Below are 21,764 nucleotides of genomic sequence, written 5' to 3' on the forward strand. Positions count from 1 at the left end.
CTTTTTTTGTTCTGTTGCCCTCTGGAAGAAGGTTAAGAAGCATTAAATGCTCTTCCAACAGATATAAATTTACATTTGTTCCAGAGGCAGTAAGGCTTTACAACATTACATTTTAGCAAGTTTTAAATTTACATTTCTAATACATGTGTTTTTCCAAGTTTTTTTTTTTTTTTTAACTATTTATGAAATTATACATGAAGCAAGCTGGATTGTTATTGTTTTTGTTTTGTTTTTTAACACTGTTTGTAAGCGATTTGTCTGTGTTTGTTGAATCATGAAAAGCTATTACCCTAATCTAATTGCCCCTGGTGGGATTAATAAAGTTGTTAAACTTAAACTTAAACTTAAGGATGGGTGTAAGTAGACTACGGAATATATATTTTATTTCAATTTTAAGACTTTAAACTACAGTTTGCTTTCATAATGATAAAAATAAAATACTAAAACAACTTAAAAATCCAAATCTACAAATTTCCATTTACTAAATCCAACCCATATTCTTTATTATTCTTAGTTTTGATTAGAAACAAAATTAACTGTGTTGCTTGATTATTCTAATCATTTTTATGGATTAATATTATTGTTGTTATTGCTGACATTACACAAAAAAAAGGCAAAGCAGGATGACTTTAAACTTTTTCAGTTGACAGATTATTGCGCAAAATAAAAGACCTAGAGCTGAAAATAAATACTAATGCTGGGAGAAAATAGAGGAAATGACAACAGATAGTAAGAATCAGAATATCCACCAAAGTTTTCAGTCATTTGTGGTGTTTAAAAGTCTAAATGTTTGCACCTTGACATAATATTTTAGATTTAATCAGCTAAAAAGAGAAAAAACATCTTGTAAGTGAACAAGAGCAAGTGACGCAGAGCTCAGCGTTTGGTGTGGAGCCAGCATAAGAACATCATGACGATTCTACATGGTCTCAACAGCTAAACGTAAACCTCTAAATGTCAGCAGGACCACAAACAGCCATGCTCACTGTTTTACACTCACACTCATTCTCACACGCATATGCAGATAGTCAACAGACACAAGTTAATGCTGGGTCAATTAAATAATAACAAAATGCTAAATCCTTTTGACATTAATTGACATGAAAAAGTGTTTCAAAGTGCATCTTTAAGAAAACAATTCCACTATAATCTGTGTTTCTCTAAGCTTCAGCTGGTGCTCTTCTCATGTTCCCTTTATGTTCTCATGTTTAACTTCAAAGTCTAAAAGTAACAACCTTACACTGATTATGGGACTTCCCATGTTTGGTGTTCATCAATATGTCTCAGTCTGATTATGGGATGTCCCACGTTTAGAGTTCATCAATGTCTCAGTCTGATTATGGGATGTCCCACGTTTAGTGTTCATCAATATGCCTCAGTCTGATTATGGGATGTCCCACGTTTAGTGTTCATCAATATGCCTCAGTCTGATTATGGGATGTCCCACGTTTAGTGTTCATCAATATGTCTCAGTCTGATTATGGGATGTCCCACGTTTAGAGTTCATCAATGTCTCAGTCTGATTATGGGATGTCCCACGTTTAGTGTTCATCAATATGCCTCAGTCTGATTATGGGATGTCCCACGTTTAGTGTTCATCAATATGCCTCAGTCTGATTATGGGATGTCCCATGTTTATTGTTCATCAATATGCCTCAGTCTGATTAAGGGATGTCCCACGTTTAGTGTTCATCAGTATGCCTCAGTCTGATTATGGGACGTCTCACTGGTGTTCATCAGTTGGTCATTGGACATCCTATTGTTAGCGTCCACCTCAGTATGAGTAGAGGATGAGTCTTCATCATGATTGACCTGCAAAAGAGTTATGTTCTGCTTAGGTGTAAAAAATCAAAACTTCCTGATCCTATTCCAGCACTGTATCAGCTTGAAAGGATGAATTTGACTAAACAGGAAATTCTGATGTGATTCAGGCCAACACGCTCAAACATTAACCTGACGAGTTGCAACGTGTGGAACAAACCAGATAGTACAGATGCTCACCGATGGCCCAATAACTGTCAGCTTGATGTGTTTCAGCCTTAAGAATAGTCTGTGAGTTGGTCAAAGGTATTTAGAAGTCCTCTTTACTACTCGTTTCACTGATTTAGGAGATAGTTTCAGTGCTAAAATGCTTTCTTAATATTCATAAATTTTCCTTTGGCTTTATTTCAGAGGTCGCCACAGCGGAATGAACCGCCTTCTTTCTTGATAACTCTTAGAGAATGTATTAGAAGTCTTAAATTGATGGCTGACGCCCATTATTTTATAGACTTTCTCCTAAATCTGTAATTTAGGAGACACTTTTAGCTTTAAGATGTTTTGTGTTTTCTAGAAGTGCTAGAAAAGACGTACATGCAGAATACCTTCATCCACATCACTGGATTCTGTGTTTGTGCTGGTGGGTGAACCGTTATCACTGTGCTCAGTCCTCCGTCTGATGGCTGTTTGAACAAAAACAATATTAAACACATTATTTATAATAATTTATTCACAAAATGGAGCTTATATTTCAGCTCACCTTTTCTTATTTTTTTGGGGTTTTAAATAGTAAATCACAGAAGCTGCTGCAGCAAGAAGCAGAATAAGAGCACATATTCCTGCTACAACAGCTGGAGGAAGACCTGGTTCTGGAAATATAAACACAGATAGTTTTGAGAAAGTTTGAGTTTTAGAAAGTTTTGTTTTCATCAACGAATAACTGGATCTGGTGTAAATAAATACTGCAGTACTATTGAGGTGAACCTAATCCTATTATGCATCTAATGTTATCCAGTCAACATACAATTTTAAAGTATATTCTAAACAAACACTTTTCCATTTTTCATATTACAGATGAGTTTTTTTGTATTTACCATATGTATGTTCACTTTCATCCACTGTCTAACAGCTTTTTCTTATTTGTTTCTGCATGTTTCAGACAACATTAACTGTATTTTAGTGATATTTTAATAAGAGGATTTTAACTGAGCTTCTGAAATGTTATTAAGGGCTATTCATTATTCTCGTATTTATAAAAGAAAACCCCAAATTATTTTTAGTGAATGAATATGGAGAGCTGCAGCTTTTGTTTTTTACTTTTTGTGACAAGACCAGGATATACAGTATGCAGGAATTTTAATGATAATTTCAACACCTTTTTAAAGAGCCCCTATTATAGGGTCTTTGAAAATGCCCATCCATGTAGTGTGTAACACAGCTCTAAGTGAAGTGAAATATCCAGCTAAGGCTTAAATCTGTAAGTGAACAGTGTTTAAAACTATTGATTCATCTATAAAAGAGTCGACTCATAGTGCTTCAAACGAGTTCGTCTTGATAACGAGTCATTAGGTGTTTCGTGATGATGCGACTATGAAACACAAGTACTTGCACGCGCAAACCCGGGACATTTGAAACCTGTGGCCCCGCCCACTAACACAGAAAAAAAGCCACACACAGACAGACACCGGTCGAATGAAGTCACGCTGTGCAGATGGATATTATTGACAGTTCACCCAAAGATGAAAGCTCAGCGTTATAGCCCAGCCTTGAGCAGTTTGAGTGCTTCTGGAAACTACATGCTTACAAAGAAGACTTCATCGGCCGTTTGTTAAAAGAAGGATCAGTAAAGACTGTCAGAACATGGATCAGTGCATCATGGATCAGTTTCTTCCTCTATTTCACAAGTGTAAGTACGTGCGATTAAAATTGTTGCCTTGTTTACTCTAGCTTGCAAATTAAGTATTTAGTTGTGTTTAGTTGTAACCGCGTGTGCTGTATCAGGGTAACTCTTTATATTCTCATAGCGCGTGTAAAACCACGTTGAAAACGCGACGCGTGCAGCTTTGTTTACGGATCGTCAGCTGTTCCTACACACGTGCAACGGTCAAGTTTCAAAATAGTTCAGCTCAGGTTCGAGGTGAGGTGTCTGAATTACAACCAGCAAGCTGAACTGGCGCTCTAGGCCAGTGTTTCCCAACCCTGTTCCTGGAGGCACACCAACAGTACATATTTTGGATGTCTCCCTTTTCTGACCCATTAACTTCAGGTGTTGGAGTCTCTTCTGATGTTATGATAAGTTGATTCAGGTGTGTTTGATTAGAGAGAGGTTGAAAATGTGTACTGTTGGTGTGCCTTCAAGAACAGGGTTGGGAAACACTGCTCTAGGCGAACGGTGAGGGTAATGTGTGTGTGTGTGTGTGTGTTGTGTCTTCTGAGGAGGAGGGTAATGTGTGTGTGTGTGTGTGTGTGTGTGTGTGTGTGTTGAAATAATGATTTATTTTCATGTTTTGTGTATTGTCTTTCCTATGTGTTCCTGGTTCATGAATATTCAACATACAATACTGTGCAGAAATGCAAATACAAAAAGTAGGCTTCTACCTATTAAGTTCAGAATATCTCTGGTCTAAGAAGTTACTAGTAACTAGAAAAAAAAGAACTAGTTTTATGTTTGCCATTCAAGACAAGTATAATTGAATAATAGTAGAATACATACTATTATCTAATAAATAAGAACTAGTATCTAATTAATAAGTACTAGTAACTTTACAAAAGACAGGAAAAAGATAAAGCACTAGTAGAATTGGCACTACCTAAAGAACAGGCACTTGTATCTAATAAATAAGTCCTAGTACTTAATGGAAAGGATACTAGTATCTAAAATATGAGTACAAGTAACATGAAATATATATACTAGTACGGGTTATAAATTAAATGTCACTACGGCTTGCCATACTACCTCCTTATAGTTGCGCAATGTCGTAGGCACACAGATGGTTTTCCTTTGAATCTCCATACAAAACAAAAGTCTCTTTCAGATTAAACATTTAGTGATACAAATGTTATTGGAAAAGGTTGTGAAAAGAATGCAATTGTCATAGCTTGTGGATATAGAAAAATGTCTGCGTAACACTAGCAAGCAAACAATTTACACGTCCAGTATTTTTATTCTCATAACCCCAAACGTCACAGTACTGTAAAAATATTAATTATTGTTATACAGTTTCATAAAAAAAATGACACATTGATTTTTCTAGTAGAACCGAATTAGATGATAGACAACAAGTAAAAAAAACTATCTATTAATCTCCATTTACTAAATGCAACCCAGAATCTTCATTATTATTTGTTTTGAAGAAACAAAACATATTTTGAAGCTTTATTATTCTAATAATTTTATGTATTATTGTTGTTGTCATCAAAAGCAAAAAAAATAAATAAAATAAAACAGGTACAAAAAAATACATTGGACAAGAATAGCTGAAGCTAGAGCTGAAAATAATGCTGGGAGAAAAAAAATGAAAGATGACAACAGTCAATAAGAATCAGAATATCCGCCAAGGTTTTCAGTCATTCGTGGTGTTTAAAAGACTAGATGTTTGCACCTTGACATATTTTTTTTTTTTAGATCCAAAATAATCTGTTACTTGATTAATTTATTATAATCATTACATAAATGTTTTTAATGGCTGATAATAATACTGTTTTGGAAGTTAAATTGCAAGAAATATCGTTATTGCAACAGCATCACATCTTTTCCAAGAATCATGCAGCCCTATAAGCAACACTCAACAAGACCTAAAGAGAAACTGCAGCAGGATGCTAATGGTCTAATCTGATTCAAGGAATTATGATATTATCTTGCACAGAGAAAATAATGTTTTAGAGAAAGCCAGAATAAAAAAAAAAAAAAAAGCTAATTCTTGTGAAAGTCCTGTAGTTGTAATCCTGTCAAATTTAGCTTTGCTCATTTTTTTGTGTGGTAAATTTATGTTGTACTGCTGAAATACCACAGGTCATTTCTGTAAGGGAAAGTCCAGCATCTTCACATCTGGCACACTGTCTTGACTAGTGCGGTTGGGTGACATCTACAAGAAACGAGACGTAGCGAAATGTATAAATGCTATTGCTAGACATAACCACTAGATGTGAGCAGTGTTATACTTACCAGTGATGTAGATGAAGGCTCAGAAAAAGAAACTGCCTTCTGATATTCTGGTTCCCCATCCTTAAAGAAACGATACAAATCACTTTCATGCAGAATTGTTTATTTACCGAATCAAGAAACAGCTGGATTCACGTTGCATCCTAAATATATACTAATTTTGCAGTATTTTATTATAACACAATACGCTCTATGTCAGCGGCGTCAAACTCAGTTCCTGAAGCGCCAGGGATCAGGTGTGTTTAATTAGGTTTGGAACTAAACTGTGCAGAGCTGAGGCGCTTCAGGAACCAAGTTTGACACCTGAGCTCGTATATGTCGTATATAAATGGGAACTTGAACACAAACTCACCATCGCTCTCTGGTGTCCAAAGCAGAAAATCACATCTCCAAAAATAAAAACTTTTACCAGATAGGGTACGACTGCGACATAATTATACGCTGCTGTTCTCCACAGTGGGAAAGCTGAGGAACCTGTATAATAAACAATGCACAGACCCTGAAAATGTGGAATGTAAAAACTGACAATGTTTTGCTTACATTGAACAAAAAAACTGCAAATAAATCCATTTAACACGTTTCTGTTGTAATTAGGCCTATATTTAGCAGTGCAGTTTAGCAAACATTAGCATCTAATGCTTAACTCTGCGGTTTGGTCAGGAGTTGCTTGTTCTCATTAAAGGTCAAAGGTCGAACCTCAAATGTTAAAGGTGAACATGCATCAGAGAGAGAGAGAGAGAGACGAATGTAAAGGTCACATTCCTAAAGGAGTGTGTGTGAGAAAGTAATACCAAAACACACATTGAAATCAATGCTAACTTCACCCTCAGTCATTCCTCAAGTGTTTCATAATAAACAACTTCACAAATACACAATGCAAGGCGTTAATAAAATGTGTTTATTATGTTAAGAAACAAACTACACTTGTAAGGCACTTTAGCATTGGCTCTGAAATGACAGACATGTAAGAAAATACTTTGCAAGTGTGCAGGAAAGACTTCATTTACAGTGCTTTTGATGTCTTTTACCCAAAATAAAATCTCACGTGTTGATAATTTACAACATTTAAGACACAACACTTTGTTAGTGTGAAAACAGCTCCAACGTAATGGACTTTCACATGTGTTCTGGATGATTCTGTAGGCACATGATGAACTCTTTAACCGGATGATTCTGGAAACAGATCTGATAAACTGCATTGAACAGGGGGAACCTGTGGAGGAAGTCAACATAAATTACTTAATATGAGACTAATGAAGTTATATTTAAGATATTTAAGTGTGGAAAACAAAAAAAAAACACAAAGACAGTTACTTTTCCACCAGATTTTTGTGTTTGAGGATCTGATGAACCTCTGCTGCCGTTGCCGGACCTTGAAGCTTCTGGCCGTTCAGCATCTCCTTCTCAAGCTCCTCGATAGACTGACAATAAACATAAATGACATGTGATGCACACAAACAGTAGATTTTAATCATAAATCTCAAATTGTACTTCAGTATTTATGTAAACACAAGGGTCGTGATGAGAAATCGCCATTAGAACAGTATATTTGGGGGGTTAATACTTTTGCACAATGTTTATATATCCATGTTTTTATACTACAGGGCTGTTGAATGCTTGATTATGATTGGCTGATGCCGTTATTTTCAGATAAACACACAGCTAAAGTAGTTCCGGTAGGTTTTAAGCGCATTCCAGCTCCATATCACTACGCTGAATGATTTCAGTTATTTCACAGCTACAACAGTCACATCAAAACACAACAGAAGGCTTTGGATGAGGTGTGTAAGAGGCTAGTGCTGCCCACAGGAGCAGTTTGAGGACAAATGCCTGACAAATGTCCGAAATACAACCTCTGAACAGTGTCTTTAGCTGTGGAAACCATAGTTTAAGTGAAATAATTCACTCCAGTCTATTGAATTATAGAAAATAATACACAACCAATGTGTACTTAACACTCCATTACTTTCAGTTTTGTTGTACCTTTGATTAATTTTTTTTGACAATGCTTTTAGACTGATTTATCTTTCTTTTTTGGTCAATTTCATGACAAACATGATTTCATTGCATTAGCAGTGTGTTTGGGATGATCATCATGCTGAAAAATAAAGCCTGCACCAATGAGTGCTTTCTAGAGGTAATGGCATAATGGATTAAAACCTGTTTGTACTTTTCAACATTCATAATCTCAGCAGTTCAGACAGTACTGCCAACAGCACTGGCAGAAATACAGCAGAAGCCAGGACAAACAAACCAGGACAGACTACAGCATGTCTCTCTGAAGGACAAAAGCATTTTGTCTCATTAATTCTGCATCTCTGTCCAACTGTTCCTTTCACACGTCTTAAACAATTAGATCAAAAAATAAATAAATAAATATCCCATACCTGTTTTTTCAGATTTATTCTAATAAAGATAATGGGAAATAATTGTATAAGATAATAATAACAGCCATACTGATGAATGCAGATATGAGGGGGTTCAAATTTATGATCAAATGTTTTAAAGGGGTCATATATTGCGAGGTCAAGTCTTCCTTTGTCTTTGGAGTGGTTCAAGCTATTAAAAAAAAATAAATAAATAAAATAAAAATAATAATAATATTATATATATATATATAAAAGACAAGAATGGGTGTTGTTCAATAGTTTTAGGACAAAATTGATTTTGATATGATTCTGATTAAAGTCTCAGACACCCAAATGTAAATGCAAGAAAGGAAGCCATAGACTTAATACTGCAGTTTTGTTGGCACTGCTAATATGTTTCGGAGATGCTATGCATTTCATTGTGGATACAAACTATTTTACTTGGAAAATAAATCCTTAACAACCTTAGGTTCTTCTTAAATCATGCTTGCAGAGTTAATAATCTTAGTAATCTGCATTGTCTAAATTAGAATCAGCCTCGAGTTGATCAGGTAGTAATAATGTCAACACCTGCCAGTATTGCTTTGGAAGCTTATTTACCTTATATGCTAAGGCAGTGTTTCCCAACCCTGTTCCTAAAGGCACACCAACAGTACACATTTTCAACCTCTCCCTAATCAAACACACCTGAATCAACTTATCATAACATCAGAAGAGACTCCAACACCTGAAGTTAATGGGTCAGAAAAGGGAGACATCCAAAATATGTATTGTTGGTGTGCCTCCAGGAACAGGGTTGGGAAACACTGTGCTAAGGGACATAACATGCCTGTCACATGCTTCACCAATTATTAGCCACTCAAAATGCACTGGATGGTTGGCCAATCAGAGATCATTGGTCTATTCAGAGGAAAGCCGCGGTCACACTGCAATTTTCGGCCTCATTGACTTCCATTAATATGCATCCGAATACTGTAGATTGGAAATGCAATGCAAGCTCCTGCAACAAGTTTCGCATTTCGCTGTGGTCACATTGCACTTTTCGCACAATAGACTTCCATTCATATGGATGTGAATGCAGCAGACCACAATTGCATGGTCATGCGGCAAGTTTCAGATCTTGCTGCATTGCAAAGTTCAAGCATGGTAAACTCTGACCTGTAAAATCGCATCACATGATTGTGTGAGACCAAGAGAAGGTCAAAACATGACCATGTACAGAAATGTAAAATATGGATCAATCTCATGCTTTTGTTATTGTCCAATAATCTTGTTTTATCCCACCCCTTTTTGCAGCACCGTATGGAAGAATTTCGCATGCTCAAACTCTAGTGTGACTGCAGCTTTTGAAAGTTCAAGCTTGGTGAACTCTGATCTGCAAAATTGCATCATGTGATTGTGTGAGACCAATAGAAGGTCGAAACATGACCTCTCAATACAGAAATTTTAAATATGGACAACAGAATACCCACTGATCTGAATGAATTTCTGTGTCTAAACACAAGACGGCATCCACAACAGACAAGTGACAAAAACTACAGAAATTTAAATATTTTGTTTCAGCACTAAGACAGTTTGCTAAGCGTTAAATAACTATTATTGATTATTTATCAACCAGAAAAACACAAACAAAATGGCATTTCTTCAGTGCAGCAAGTGCTCAAAACTACTCACTCTTTTCAATTCTCTCCATTAAGTGGATTTGGGCATATTTGGGATTTTGGATGCAGCCAATGAGCTTTATAAAAATGTTGTTTCAGAGAGGCAGGGCACTTTTCAATCTTAAATAACACAACACAAAATACACAAAATAATATTGTTTTTTAGCAACATCATATGACCCCTTTATCCAAGAACCAAAAAGGTTCCTACTGATTCAAAAGCAGTGTGTTTTGAAAAGCTGTGTGTTAAACAAAATGAAAAACTTTAGGTGTAAAGACAACAAAAAAATACATACTTTTCCAGTTCTTGCGAACGCTTCTCCAACTTTGCGGTTGCGTCCGCCGTAGCAGGTAGTGATGAGGTCGGCGACGCCACAGCTTTCCAGAAACGTGGCGGGAGAAACCGGACTTGCTGTGCAGAATAACCGAGCAAAGGCAATCATTTCCATCAAACCCAAACGAATCACGGCGGCTTTGGTGTTGTCACCGAAACTCAGGCCGTCACAGAAACCAGCGCCCACTGCAACAATATTCTACAACACAAACGCATCAATAAAATATAGATAGAAGCTTCAAGAATAATGCTTAAAAGAATTGTTGGATTACCTTTAGTGCTCCACAGATCTCCACAACATCAGCCTCTTCCACAACAGTCACACGGAAGTTTTGCGTTTGCATTAGTTCTTTGAGAAGGGGTCCGTGAGGTTTGCTTTTACACCCTAAACACAAGATTATTCTTGATTATTTGAAGAAAAGTAAATGATTTTAACTTTTTTCATCATTACCACAAGACAATACGTCATTAACACATTTTACACATTACCAAAAACGACAGATTAAACTTTTTTCGTCATGACCACAAGACAATACTTCATTACCACATTTTACACATTACCGAAACTATAGATTAAACTTTTTTCGTCATTACCACAACACAATACGTCTTTATCACATTTTACACATTACCGCAACTACAGATTAAACTTTTTTTGTCATTACCACAACACAATACGTCATTATCACATTTTACACATAACCGAAACTGCAGATGAATCTTTTTTCATCATTACCACAACACAATACATCATTATCTCATTTTACACATTACCGAACTCAGATTAACTTTTTGCATCAGTACCACAACACAATACATCATTACCACATTTGTACACGTTACCGAAACTACAGATTAAACTTTGTTCGTCATTACCACAACACAATACGTCATTACCACATTTTAACACATACCGAAAACTACAGATTAACTTTTTTCATCATTCAACCCAATACAAATTTCCATATTTTACACATAACCGCAAATTACACAACACAATACATCATTACCACATTTTCCACATTACCGCAACTACAAATTAAACTTTTTTTGTCATTACCACAACACAATACGTCATTACCAAATTTTACACATTACCGAAACTACAGATTAATTTTTTTCGTCATTACCACAACACAATACATCATTACCACATTTTACACATTACCGAAACTACAGAATAATCTTTTTTCATCATTACCACAACACAATACATCATTACCACATTTTACACGTTACCGCAACTACAGATTAAACTTTTTTCGTCATTACCACAACACAATACATCATTACCACATTTTACACATTACCGAACGTACAGATTAAACTTTTTACATCATTACCACAACACAATACATCATTACCACATTTTACACGTTACCGAAACTACAGATTAAACTTTTTTCGTCATTACCACAACACAATACGTCATTACCACATTTTACACATTACCGAAACTACAGATTAAACTTTTTTCATCATTACCACAACACAATACAAAATTTTCCATATTTTACACATAACCGAAAATTACACAATAATCTTGTTTTGTCATCACCACAACACAATACATCATTTCCACATTTTACACATTACCGAAACTACAGATTAATCTTTTTTCGTCATTACCACAACACAATACATCACCACATTTTACACATTACCAAAACTACAGATTAATCTTTTTTCGACATTACCACAACACAATACGTCATTACCAAATTTTACACATTATCGAAACTACAGATAAATTTTTTTCGTTATTACCACAACACAATACGTCATTACCACATTTTACACATAACCGAAACTACAGATTAATCTTTTTTCATCATTACCACAACACAATACATCATTACCACATTTTACACATTACCGAAACTATAGATTAATCTTTTTTCATCATTACCACAACACAATAGGTCATTACCACATTTTACACATAACCGAAACTACAGATTAATCTTTTTTCATCATTACCACAACACAATACATCATTACCACATTTTACACATAACCGAAACTACAGATTAATCTTTTTTCATCATTACCACAACACAATACGTCATTACCACATTTTACACATTACCGAAACTACAGATTAATCTTTTTTCATCATTACCACAACACAATACATCATTACCACATTTTACACATTACCGAAACTACAGATTAATTTTTTTCGTCATTACCACAACACAATACGTCATTGCCACATTTTACACATTACCGAAACTACAGATTAAATTTTTTAGTCATAACCACAACACAATACATCATTATCTCATTTTCCACGTTACCGAAAACTACAGATTAAACTTTTTTCGTCATTACCACAACATAATACATCATTACCACATTTTACACATTACCAAAACTACAGATTAATCTTTTTTTTATCATTACCACAACACAATACGTCATTACCACATTTTAAACATTACCGAAACTACAGATGAATTTTTTTCGTCATTACCACAACACAATACGACATTACCACATTTTACACATTACCAAAACTACAGATGAATTTTTTCGTCATTACCACAACACAATTTGTCATTACCACATTTTACACATTACTGAAACTACAGATGATTTTTTTTCGTTATTACCACAACACAATACGACATTACCACAGTTTACACATTACCGAAACTCCAAATTAAACACACCCATAAAACTCCACACCTTTTGATACCTCAGTTGTAGTTACAGTGCTAGACATGCCTCTTTCTGCTGATTGGCTACAGGTGTGTTTCAGGACATTTGGGTCTGATAATGTGGTCAAAAGTGTGTGCAAATATTACTTAGTGTGAATTTAATGAACAAAAAAGTATTAATGTTGTGCACCAATAACATAATTAAAACACAATAGTAATGTAAATATATTTTAAAACAATTAACAATATTTATGTGTATTGGGGCAATGATGCATGCTGCATGTTTAAAGAATAAATATGTCAGAAATACAACATTATATCCAAAAAACAAAACAAAAACACTCCATAATATCTACAGATAACATATCCATTTTTTCAGCAGACTTACCGATAGTGGTTTCACAAAATTTCTCATCTGCGACCTCATTGGCCAGATTGGCTCCCATCAGCACAGTCATGGTGATGCCCAGTTTCTCCCTAATGACATCAGAAATCAGTTTCAGCCCGTCAGGACCCTCATCCACACCCTTACGAAACACACACACAGTGATATAAACTCAGGTATAAACTCAAGCTTCACTGCACAGAAAAACAGGTGAGCATGAATGGGGAAACTCACCTTGATTAGAGACATTCCCACTGCATCCGGCTTGATGTGGCCCTTGATTGTGTCACAAATCCGAGACACAAACTGGTGTGGGATGACGAAGATGAGGATGTCTGCACCCTTCACTGACTCCAGCAAATCGGGAACTGCCAACTTAGGAGAAAAACACATATTTAATATGGGGTTTATTATGGATGCTGGTTTGTGCAATTGTAATTTAAACATTACAAATTACCTATTCTTGACTTATCAACTGCAATTGTGGCTTTGTTTTCCTTAGAATTGTAAGACATAACCAGGGTGCGCATTAAAGGGGGGTTTGGGGGAGATTGACTCCCCTAATTAACGCTTGACCCCCCTGAAGGACATCAAAACAAGTTGTATGGGAGGTCAGCCCTTTTATAGTAGGAAATAGCTTTCTCTGATCTTTGATTCATATCTTAAATATTAATAATTAAAAATGTATAATATAAATATACATTTGGCCCCCACTATAACGGTTCATACCTTTGTGAATCTATGATTGCGTCAATCAATGCCAGGAAAAATGATTCAACAGTTTGAAACTGGCATTTCTGGCATCTTAAGTATTTACAAAACACGCTTCTTGTAAAATATTTGTAAAATATTATGTTTATATCTGCATGTAGCCATAAAAAAAGATTTGACACATAATTTGTACAGTTTGACCGACAGTAACCTCTAAAATAGTCACTAAATATCCCTGAAAACACTGAAAACGTATACCTTTTATTAATAAATCAGATATAATTCAAATACATTCAGTAATTTGATTCACTGAAGCATGCATTACCAAACTACTAGCGAAAAAGTTGACCCCCTCATCATCAATGTATAATTCCCACCCTGGATATAACATTTTATTACTTCATGAAAAAAAGATACAAACTAAAATATCAGACTTTTTTTCTTCATGACATTTTAGATAGATTTTTAGAAAGCTGCAAGATAAAAATTGTCGTTTTTAAGAAACCTTATAAGGTACTAATAATAATTTCTCATGTTAACTTGTTATTTATATTTTTTTCTCAGGTTAACTCTAACATGGGCATGGGCCAGTTTAAGATTCTGACGGTTATGATAACCTTGGATAAAAATATCACAATTTCACGGTATTGTGATTACTGCTGTAAAATATGTTTTTATAAATGTCTAGGTTAAATAATAACAATAGTAATAATAATAATAATAATTAATAAATAATTAATTAATTTAAAAAATGAAAAAAATAAATAAATAAATAAAATCACCCATTGAACACAATACATTTTATTTTAGGAAACATTTATAATATTCTGGAGCAGTAAACATATCAGACGAAATAATTCAAATAAACCATCGACTTCTGATGTCTTCATTAGTTGTAAAAACCCAGATTTCTTCAAAACACATTAAAAAAAAAACCTTACAAATATCTTAGAAATGGTACAACAGAACATTTTTGCAGTTTTAAAATCTTGACTTTTTCAAACCGCAGTAAAACCGGTTATCTTCCCATGCCTAGTTAACTCCGCTAATTTGTGCCTCATATTTCAGAAAGATTAGAATTGTGGGATACAATCTGAATTAAAAGAATAAAATATCAGAGCTGTGACTTTTTATAAACATTTTATTGTGAAAACAAGCTTCAATATTGTATTATGCTTTTTTCTTTTCCATCTTCATTTTTGTGTCTGCATGGTGTCCCAGACTGCTAATCAAACCAATATGTGACCTTATGTTAAAAACCTTGTTTGGCAATAGGCATGCATTACCAAACTACTACTGAAAAAGTTGACCTCCCCCGATCATCAATGTATAATTTGTACCCTGGAAATAATAATAATGGCTTATATCTTGTGATATTTAATTTTTTATTAAATAATGAAAAAAAGATACCAACTACGAGTCAAGTAGTTAAAAAAGAAACCAACTACAAGTCAAAAATCAACCATTTAGTTAAGAATTTCCATAAATAAAACATTTTATACATTTCCAACTGTAAATACATCAAAACTTAATTCTTGATTAGTAGAATTATATATATATATAATATATATATATTTATAATATATATATATATATATATATATATATATATATATATATATATATATATATATATATATATATATATATATTATATATATTATATATATTGAAATATATAATATATATATATATATTTCAACTTCTTCGAATTTGAAGGTGATTTTCTCAATATTTAGATATTTTTGAACCCTTAAATTCTCAAATACTCATATCTCAGCCAAATATGGTCCAATCCTAAAAACTAGACATCAGTTGAAAGCTTATTTAAACCAGCTTTCATGTGACATATAAATCTCAATTTCAAAAAATGACACATGACAGATTTTTATGTTCCAGAGAGAGAGAAAAGTTTGTAAACATCAACAACTGTTTGCTCAAAAAGCTTCTCATTCTCACCACATTGGGCGGCAGCTTGTGTCCAGGCAGGTATTTGACGTTTTCGTGTTCAGTGTTGATGATTTCGGTGAGCTTGCGTCCATTGATCATCTCCTCAAACACCCACATGTTCACAGTGTTCTCAAAAGTGTTGTATTTGGCTGCATTGGCGCCTACTATCTTGGCAATGGCAGAACCCCTGAGGAAATGAAAAAAACTCAAAGCTTAAAGAGTCCCGATAAACTGTAATGAACACACAGCACTGGATCAGTAATGACAGATGACGCTCTCCTGAGGGCTCAAGAAGCAGATTCATTACTGCGACACACTGACTAGACTATATAATGCGTCTTTAATTAGTTTTATCAGAGCTGAGGTGTACAAGTCGAAAGCATGCAAGTTACCATTGGTGTTTGGGAATTATTGTGATAATATTAGGTATTTAACGATATTCAGACATTCAAAAAGTGTTAATTAATGAGATGGTTCACTCTAAAATGAAAATTTACCATTTACTCAAGTGGTTCCAAATATTTGCTTCTTTATTCTGGTAAACACAAAATAATATAAATTCAGGAAAGCTGAAAACATGTAACCATTGACTTCCTTAGGCGGTGAAGGATTTGATTAATAAATGTGTGTGTATTCTACTGTTTTTACAGCCTGTTTTTCTTGTTCTCTCTATTGTGTCTTTTCACTGCAGAAATGTGTGTGGGTATGCATATTCTGTTCATCTTATCTCGGTGTGGCCGGAACATTCCGTCCCTGCGCAAAAGTCTCTATCTGACTCGCTCACAGATGCACGCACACCTACATGCACACATTCTCACGTATTCTGGTTGCTGTAAGCTGTCTTTGTATCGCTGTTTCCCTCCTTCTATGATAATATTCTTTTGTGTTAGGGCTCAGCTGCAGGCGGACCCTCAATGTGTATATAAGATTGCTCTTCCCTCCCTTGTGTCAGAATAAAATCATACTGAACCACTCAGCTGATTTTCTTTTCATGTTTTCCAAGCTTGGACGGTCTTGATGCAGACACTCACTGGTGATACAAAAACTAGAGTGAAGGGACCTGAGGAAAAAACAGATTTTCCTACAGGCGGAAAAACAAAAGGTTTGAAATAGGGTTGCACGGTTTACCGGTACTATGGTAGTATCGCGATACTATGGCTCCAAAATACTGGTGGTGCCACTGAAGTTTGTAAATGGTAGTATCGTCATTAATGGTTTATCTACAATAGAATGCTCACACGTTTGAGTGACAATCGACTATCTTATTTTAACAATCTGTGGAGCCCTTTAAGGTTGCAAAACTGTAGAATTTGCGCATTTTATAGTAGCTTATTGCACATTTTCTAAAGCTTCAGTTCGAACATACATCTGAATCGGTTCATTTCTGTTCCTGTTAATATGATTTAGTATCTACAACAACCACCACAATCTCGTTAAAAGAACGACTCACAAAGCGAAATTTTTGAATTACTTTGGATTGTTACCTGGGGGTCCGTTCTTCGTGCCTCACTTAAATGATCTAAGATGATTTGGCAGATCCTGGATCTTTTAATCTTGATAATTTCTGGCTAATTCGGTTTTTCAAACAAGTTCGCGAATCAGATTAAAATATCAGGATGAACTGATCTGAGGTCACTGCGTTTGTTGTGAAGTACAGATCTATCGATCCCCGAAATCATGATCAGCAATGCAACGATTGGCTGACAGCACAGCAGAATAATGATATCATCTGATTAATATTCAATTATTCATATGAGCTAAATTACATAAAATTCATAGTAAACAATTTGTTAAATATGATACGCAATAACTACTTGTATTTTTTAAAAATATATTTATTATCTGTTTTTGTCCTGTCTCTGTTATCCTGTTGCACTGTAGAAGCTCTGTCACGAAAACAAATTCCTCGTATGTGTGAACATACCTGGCAATAAAACTCTTTCTGATTCTGATTCAATAACTATACATATTTGTTGTGAGCTGCAGGCTTTACACTTTCATGTGTCGAGAGTATTTAGCAATTTATTTAGTTTTACATTTAGAGCGGATTGATTAATCAGCGTAATAACTGGCTGTTTTAATTAATTCTCCATCAAAAACCATTTTGATATTGGTGAAGGTGTCTGAAACTTTTGCGAAGCATCAAATCACTGGTATACTATCTGTCTGAACGTGAAAGACTGAATAAATTATTATTCCTTTAAAAAATGCAAAACAAATAAAAACTGTTGATTATTGTGCATGTTGTCTAGTATTATAGACAAATTGTACTACTAAAGCTGGATCGGTACCTTAAAATAGTATGTGTTTGTATCTATTTGTATAAAGGTTCTCTTTGAACCCCTTGAATAGAGAACACCGCCATGACAGTTTTTGTACTTTTATTTTGGAGTGGAGATTTCATAAGTTTTATTTACATGTTTTTTAAACTTATATTTAACTTATATTTATGTATATTAAAGAGCCCCTATTGTGGGTTTTTGAAAATGACCTTCCATGTAGTGTGTAGCACAGCTCTAAGTGAAGTGAAATATCTAGCTATGGCTTAAATCTGAAAGTGGCCAGTTTTTAAAACTATTGATTCATCTATAAAAGAGTTGACTCATAGTGGTTAGAATGAATCGTCTTTAAAACGAGTCTTTAGCCGTTTCGGCGTGATGTGGCTACGAAACATAAGCCCCGCCCAATTGTTGCGCATGCAAACTCGGGTATAATTTAAACCTGCGGCCCCGCCCACTAACCCAGCAGGAAATACAAACAGATCCTGAAGTCATCATGAGTTATGAAGACGCTGTGCTTACCTGGATATTATTGGAAGTGTGAGGGAAATGGGCGATTCATTCGTTTGTTAAAGGAAGGATCAGAAAAGACTACTGATGTATGAGACTTGTGAGACGAATGGACAGGCAATACACCAGGGGGCGTGCAAAATAAGGACAGTTTATTAGGCACAAAGGGAGCCTGCTGCAGCTGAGGAGGAGCTCTGGTGAGCGCTACAACCCCCTGGCTGGGTATGTGATCTCTGGGCAAAGCAGAATACAGGTAAGCCCTGAGGAAATATAACACGTCATGCAAAAGGTGCCACAGCAATAATTGCAAATAGAAATGATCTAAGTTACAGATGAGAAGGGAAAAAAGCTCCAAAATGAAAGATAATTATTGAAATCAGACCTGGCCCACGACACATTTCATAAGTGTAAGTAAATGGCTTGTCTCCTTGTTTACTCTAGCTTGCAAATGATGTATTTAATTGTGTTTTATTACTTGTGACCGCTTGTACTGTATCGGGTTAACTCTTTTTGTCTCATATCACGTCTAATGCTACATTGAAAACGCGACGCGTGCTGCTTTGTTTACGGTTTTAAATGCGCATGTGAGCTCATGTTCCACTGCTGTTTTATCATTGCTGTGGCCACCATCAGCTGTTCCTACACATGTGCAGCGGTCAAGGGTCAGAATAGTTTAGCTTTTGCTGCTGTGTGGATTAATACTGAATGTGTGTCATAGTTAAGAATGGAGTAATATGCTGGTGTTTAACTACACAGCTTTTGGTGGTAAGGTGTCTGAATAACACTGTTGAGTAAGTTTTACTATAAAACGTGTTTCGAGCGTCCGCTGCGATCGGATCCTATACCAATGTTGGCGAACCGGGGGCTTGACAAACCACGCTGGGCATTTTACTGTCTCGCGCTGAGCGCTGTCGACCAATCACAACAGGTTGTCATAGGTCCAATCAGCGCAGATTAGTTCGCGCTTAGGAGGGGTTTGGGAACAAATGAATTACTGAACAATTCATATGGTATTCGCTTGGATAATTAAGTAAAAATACATGCAGATTATAAGACCATGAAAGTGTTTTTTGACCTTGCATCCATATCAGTATGTTGTTGGAGATCCATAAAACCGAAATATGACCCTTTTTAATGTATAATATGGGCTCTTTAAACTTACATAGTTGTTAAACTTACACTTAACATTTTTTAAACCATTTTACTATTTTCCCAAATGTATATAAGCTATAGGTTACTACTGTAAAAAATGTCAGCATTCGGTACATACTTTCAGTATTACCTTTGTTTGAAAAGAACCGATCTAATCCTGTTTACATGACATAAGTCTGCTCCTGAGCAGGTTTGAGCTACCAGACCTATTGCTATGACAAAAACTCCCAAATGAGTTTTGAAGAACGAAACAATCCTGGATCGTGTCAAATCGCCAATAACCAAATCCAGCTAATTGAGTCATCCATATACAAAGAACAGACCCCTGATAAGACTGAAAAAAAAAAAATAGATGAAAAACCCAAAATAGCAACAGGAAACGTTGAAACAAATTTTGACCACTTCATATAGTCTAATGTTGTCGGACAAATGCTCTTTTGTAACAAATTTCATTCTGTATAACTTGTATCTTTATTTTAATGTATTTTGTTGGTCAGTTATCTACAAAATAAACTATTTTAGTTGAAGTGGGCTGCAAATAATACGTTTTGGCCTTAAGGGAATTATGAATTACATTACAAATAGGCCTATTACATACATATAACATAAAATGTAGTATTTCTGACCATTTTCTTTAGAATTATACAGCTATAGTATCATAAGATTAAGTAATGGTTTCGTCACAATCCTTGTTTAAAACAATGCAGAGTAAAATGACAATTTTCTTTTTTGGGGTGAACTATGCCTTTAAATCTTATGTGTCTGCACAAGTACAACAAAAATCTTCTAAAAATAAACTGAAATATTTCTCTAAGATTGGAAACATGAAACCATGCACTGAGATGTTAATAGATAATGATGAAAATATTAATCCACTGCATATCATAACTTTGCTTCAGTATATGCAATGCTGTAAAAGAGGCTAAAGTTTATGGGTCAAAAAAAGCCTGCAGCCTTTTCTTTGGGTTTAAAGAGGATCACCGGACACCTGGGTCAATCATTACTCAGCAAATATTACCTCAGCAATTACAGCAAACCAAACAACGCACATCTGGACATTAAAGACAATAAATAAATGACATGGATAATAAAATAAATAGCAAGTTAACATTAAAATCACTTAAGGAACTGTCCAGCGACATAACATTATGTAATCTATGATATTTCGAGTGTATAAAAACGGAAAGGTCAAGTATTCCTGGATTACACTTGATATCCGCAGAGCGAAGCCGTGCAAAAATATATATACCGCATTTAATCAACTTCCTAAAATAGAAATAAATTATATTTGGGTGTTAAAACAGGCTGCTTCCAAATATACTTCAGCTCCCACTGCTCCCTGCATTATAATAATAATACACGTATGCGCAAAATTAATGTAAAACACTTGAATGTCACGCACCAGTTGCCAGAGCCGATAATGCAGATTTTCTTGGCCGCCATGCTGCGCTTCTGTCCCGGCTGGACTGGCTGAAGGACTTCGGTGTGCTTGAGAGCCGCTGACGGACCGGAGAGAATCCTGTGCGCGCGCTTTTAAATAGCCCGTGAACGCGCATCACTCCCCTTAACGCGCATTGGCTGATTTCTTCTCATACTGGACTGACAAGTGACAAATATGATTTATTATTATTAGAAACTCTAACGTTACTAAACTACTATTACGTATGGGTTGAGGATTACGTTTGAATTAACTGATGATTGTAAAACGAAGATTATTACATTTCTATAAATATCCTGCTAAATAAGAAATATTTCTCCATTACTGAGGGGATCCCCATACTAGTGTTCTAAAACATCTTAACGAAAGGTAAGTGGGTTATCATTAACGAT

At 35.1% G+C, this 21,764-nt stretch overlaps 1 protein-coding gene and 1 long non-coding RNA gene across 2 annotated transcripts; both read right to left on the minus strand.

Annotated features, from left to right (window-relative positions):
- Nucleotides 1-487: 487 nt before the first annotated feature.
- LOC130216301 (uncharacterized) lies at nt 488-2,768 on the minus strand. The gene is made up of 3 exons (XR_008835783.1): nt 2,519-2,768; nt 2,364-2,441; nt 488-1,812 (listed from the first exon to the last, which is right to left on the minus strand). It is a non-coding gene; the product is annotated as an uncharacterized LOC130216301 (long non-coding RNA).
- A 4,029-nt stretch (nt 2,769-6,797) lies between these two features.
- gpd1b (glycerol-3-phosphate dehydrogenase 1b) lies at nt 6,798-21,454 on the minus strand. Its single transcript, XM_056448168.1, has 8 exons — nt 21,337-21,454; nt 16,003-16,180; nt 13,567-13,707; nt 13,336-13,474; nt 10,557-10,669; nt 10,247-10,483; nt 7,235-7,341; nt 6,798-7,133 (listed from the first exon to the last, which is right to left on the minus strand). Exons 1-8 carry the CDS (start codon nt 21,375-21,377, stop codon nt 7,037-7,039), a joined length of 1,053 nt encoding a protein of 350 aa, XP_056304143.1. The 5' UTR covers nt 21,378-21,454; the 3' UTR covers nt 6,798-7,036.
- Between the last annotated feature and the right edge of the window lie 310 nt (nt 21,455-21,764).

This window comes from Danio aesculapii, chromosome 22 (genome assembly GCF_903798145.1).
Source record: "Danio aesculapii chromosome 22, fDanAes4.1, whole genome shotgun sequence".
Lineage (NCBI taxonomy): Eukaryota > Metazoa > Chordata > Actinopteri > Cypriniformes > Danionidae > Danio > Danio aesculapii.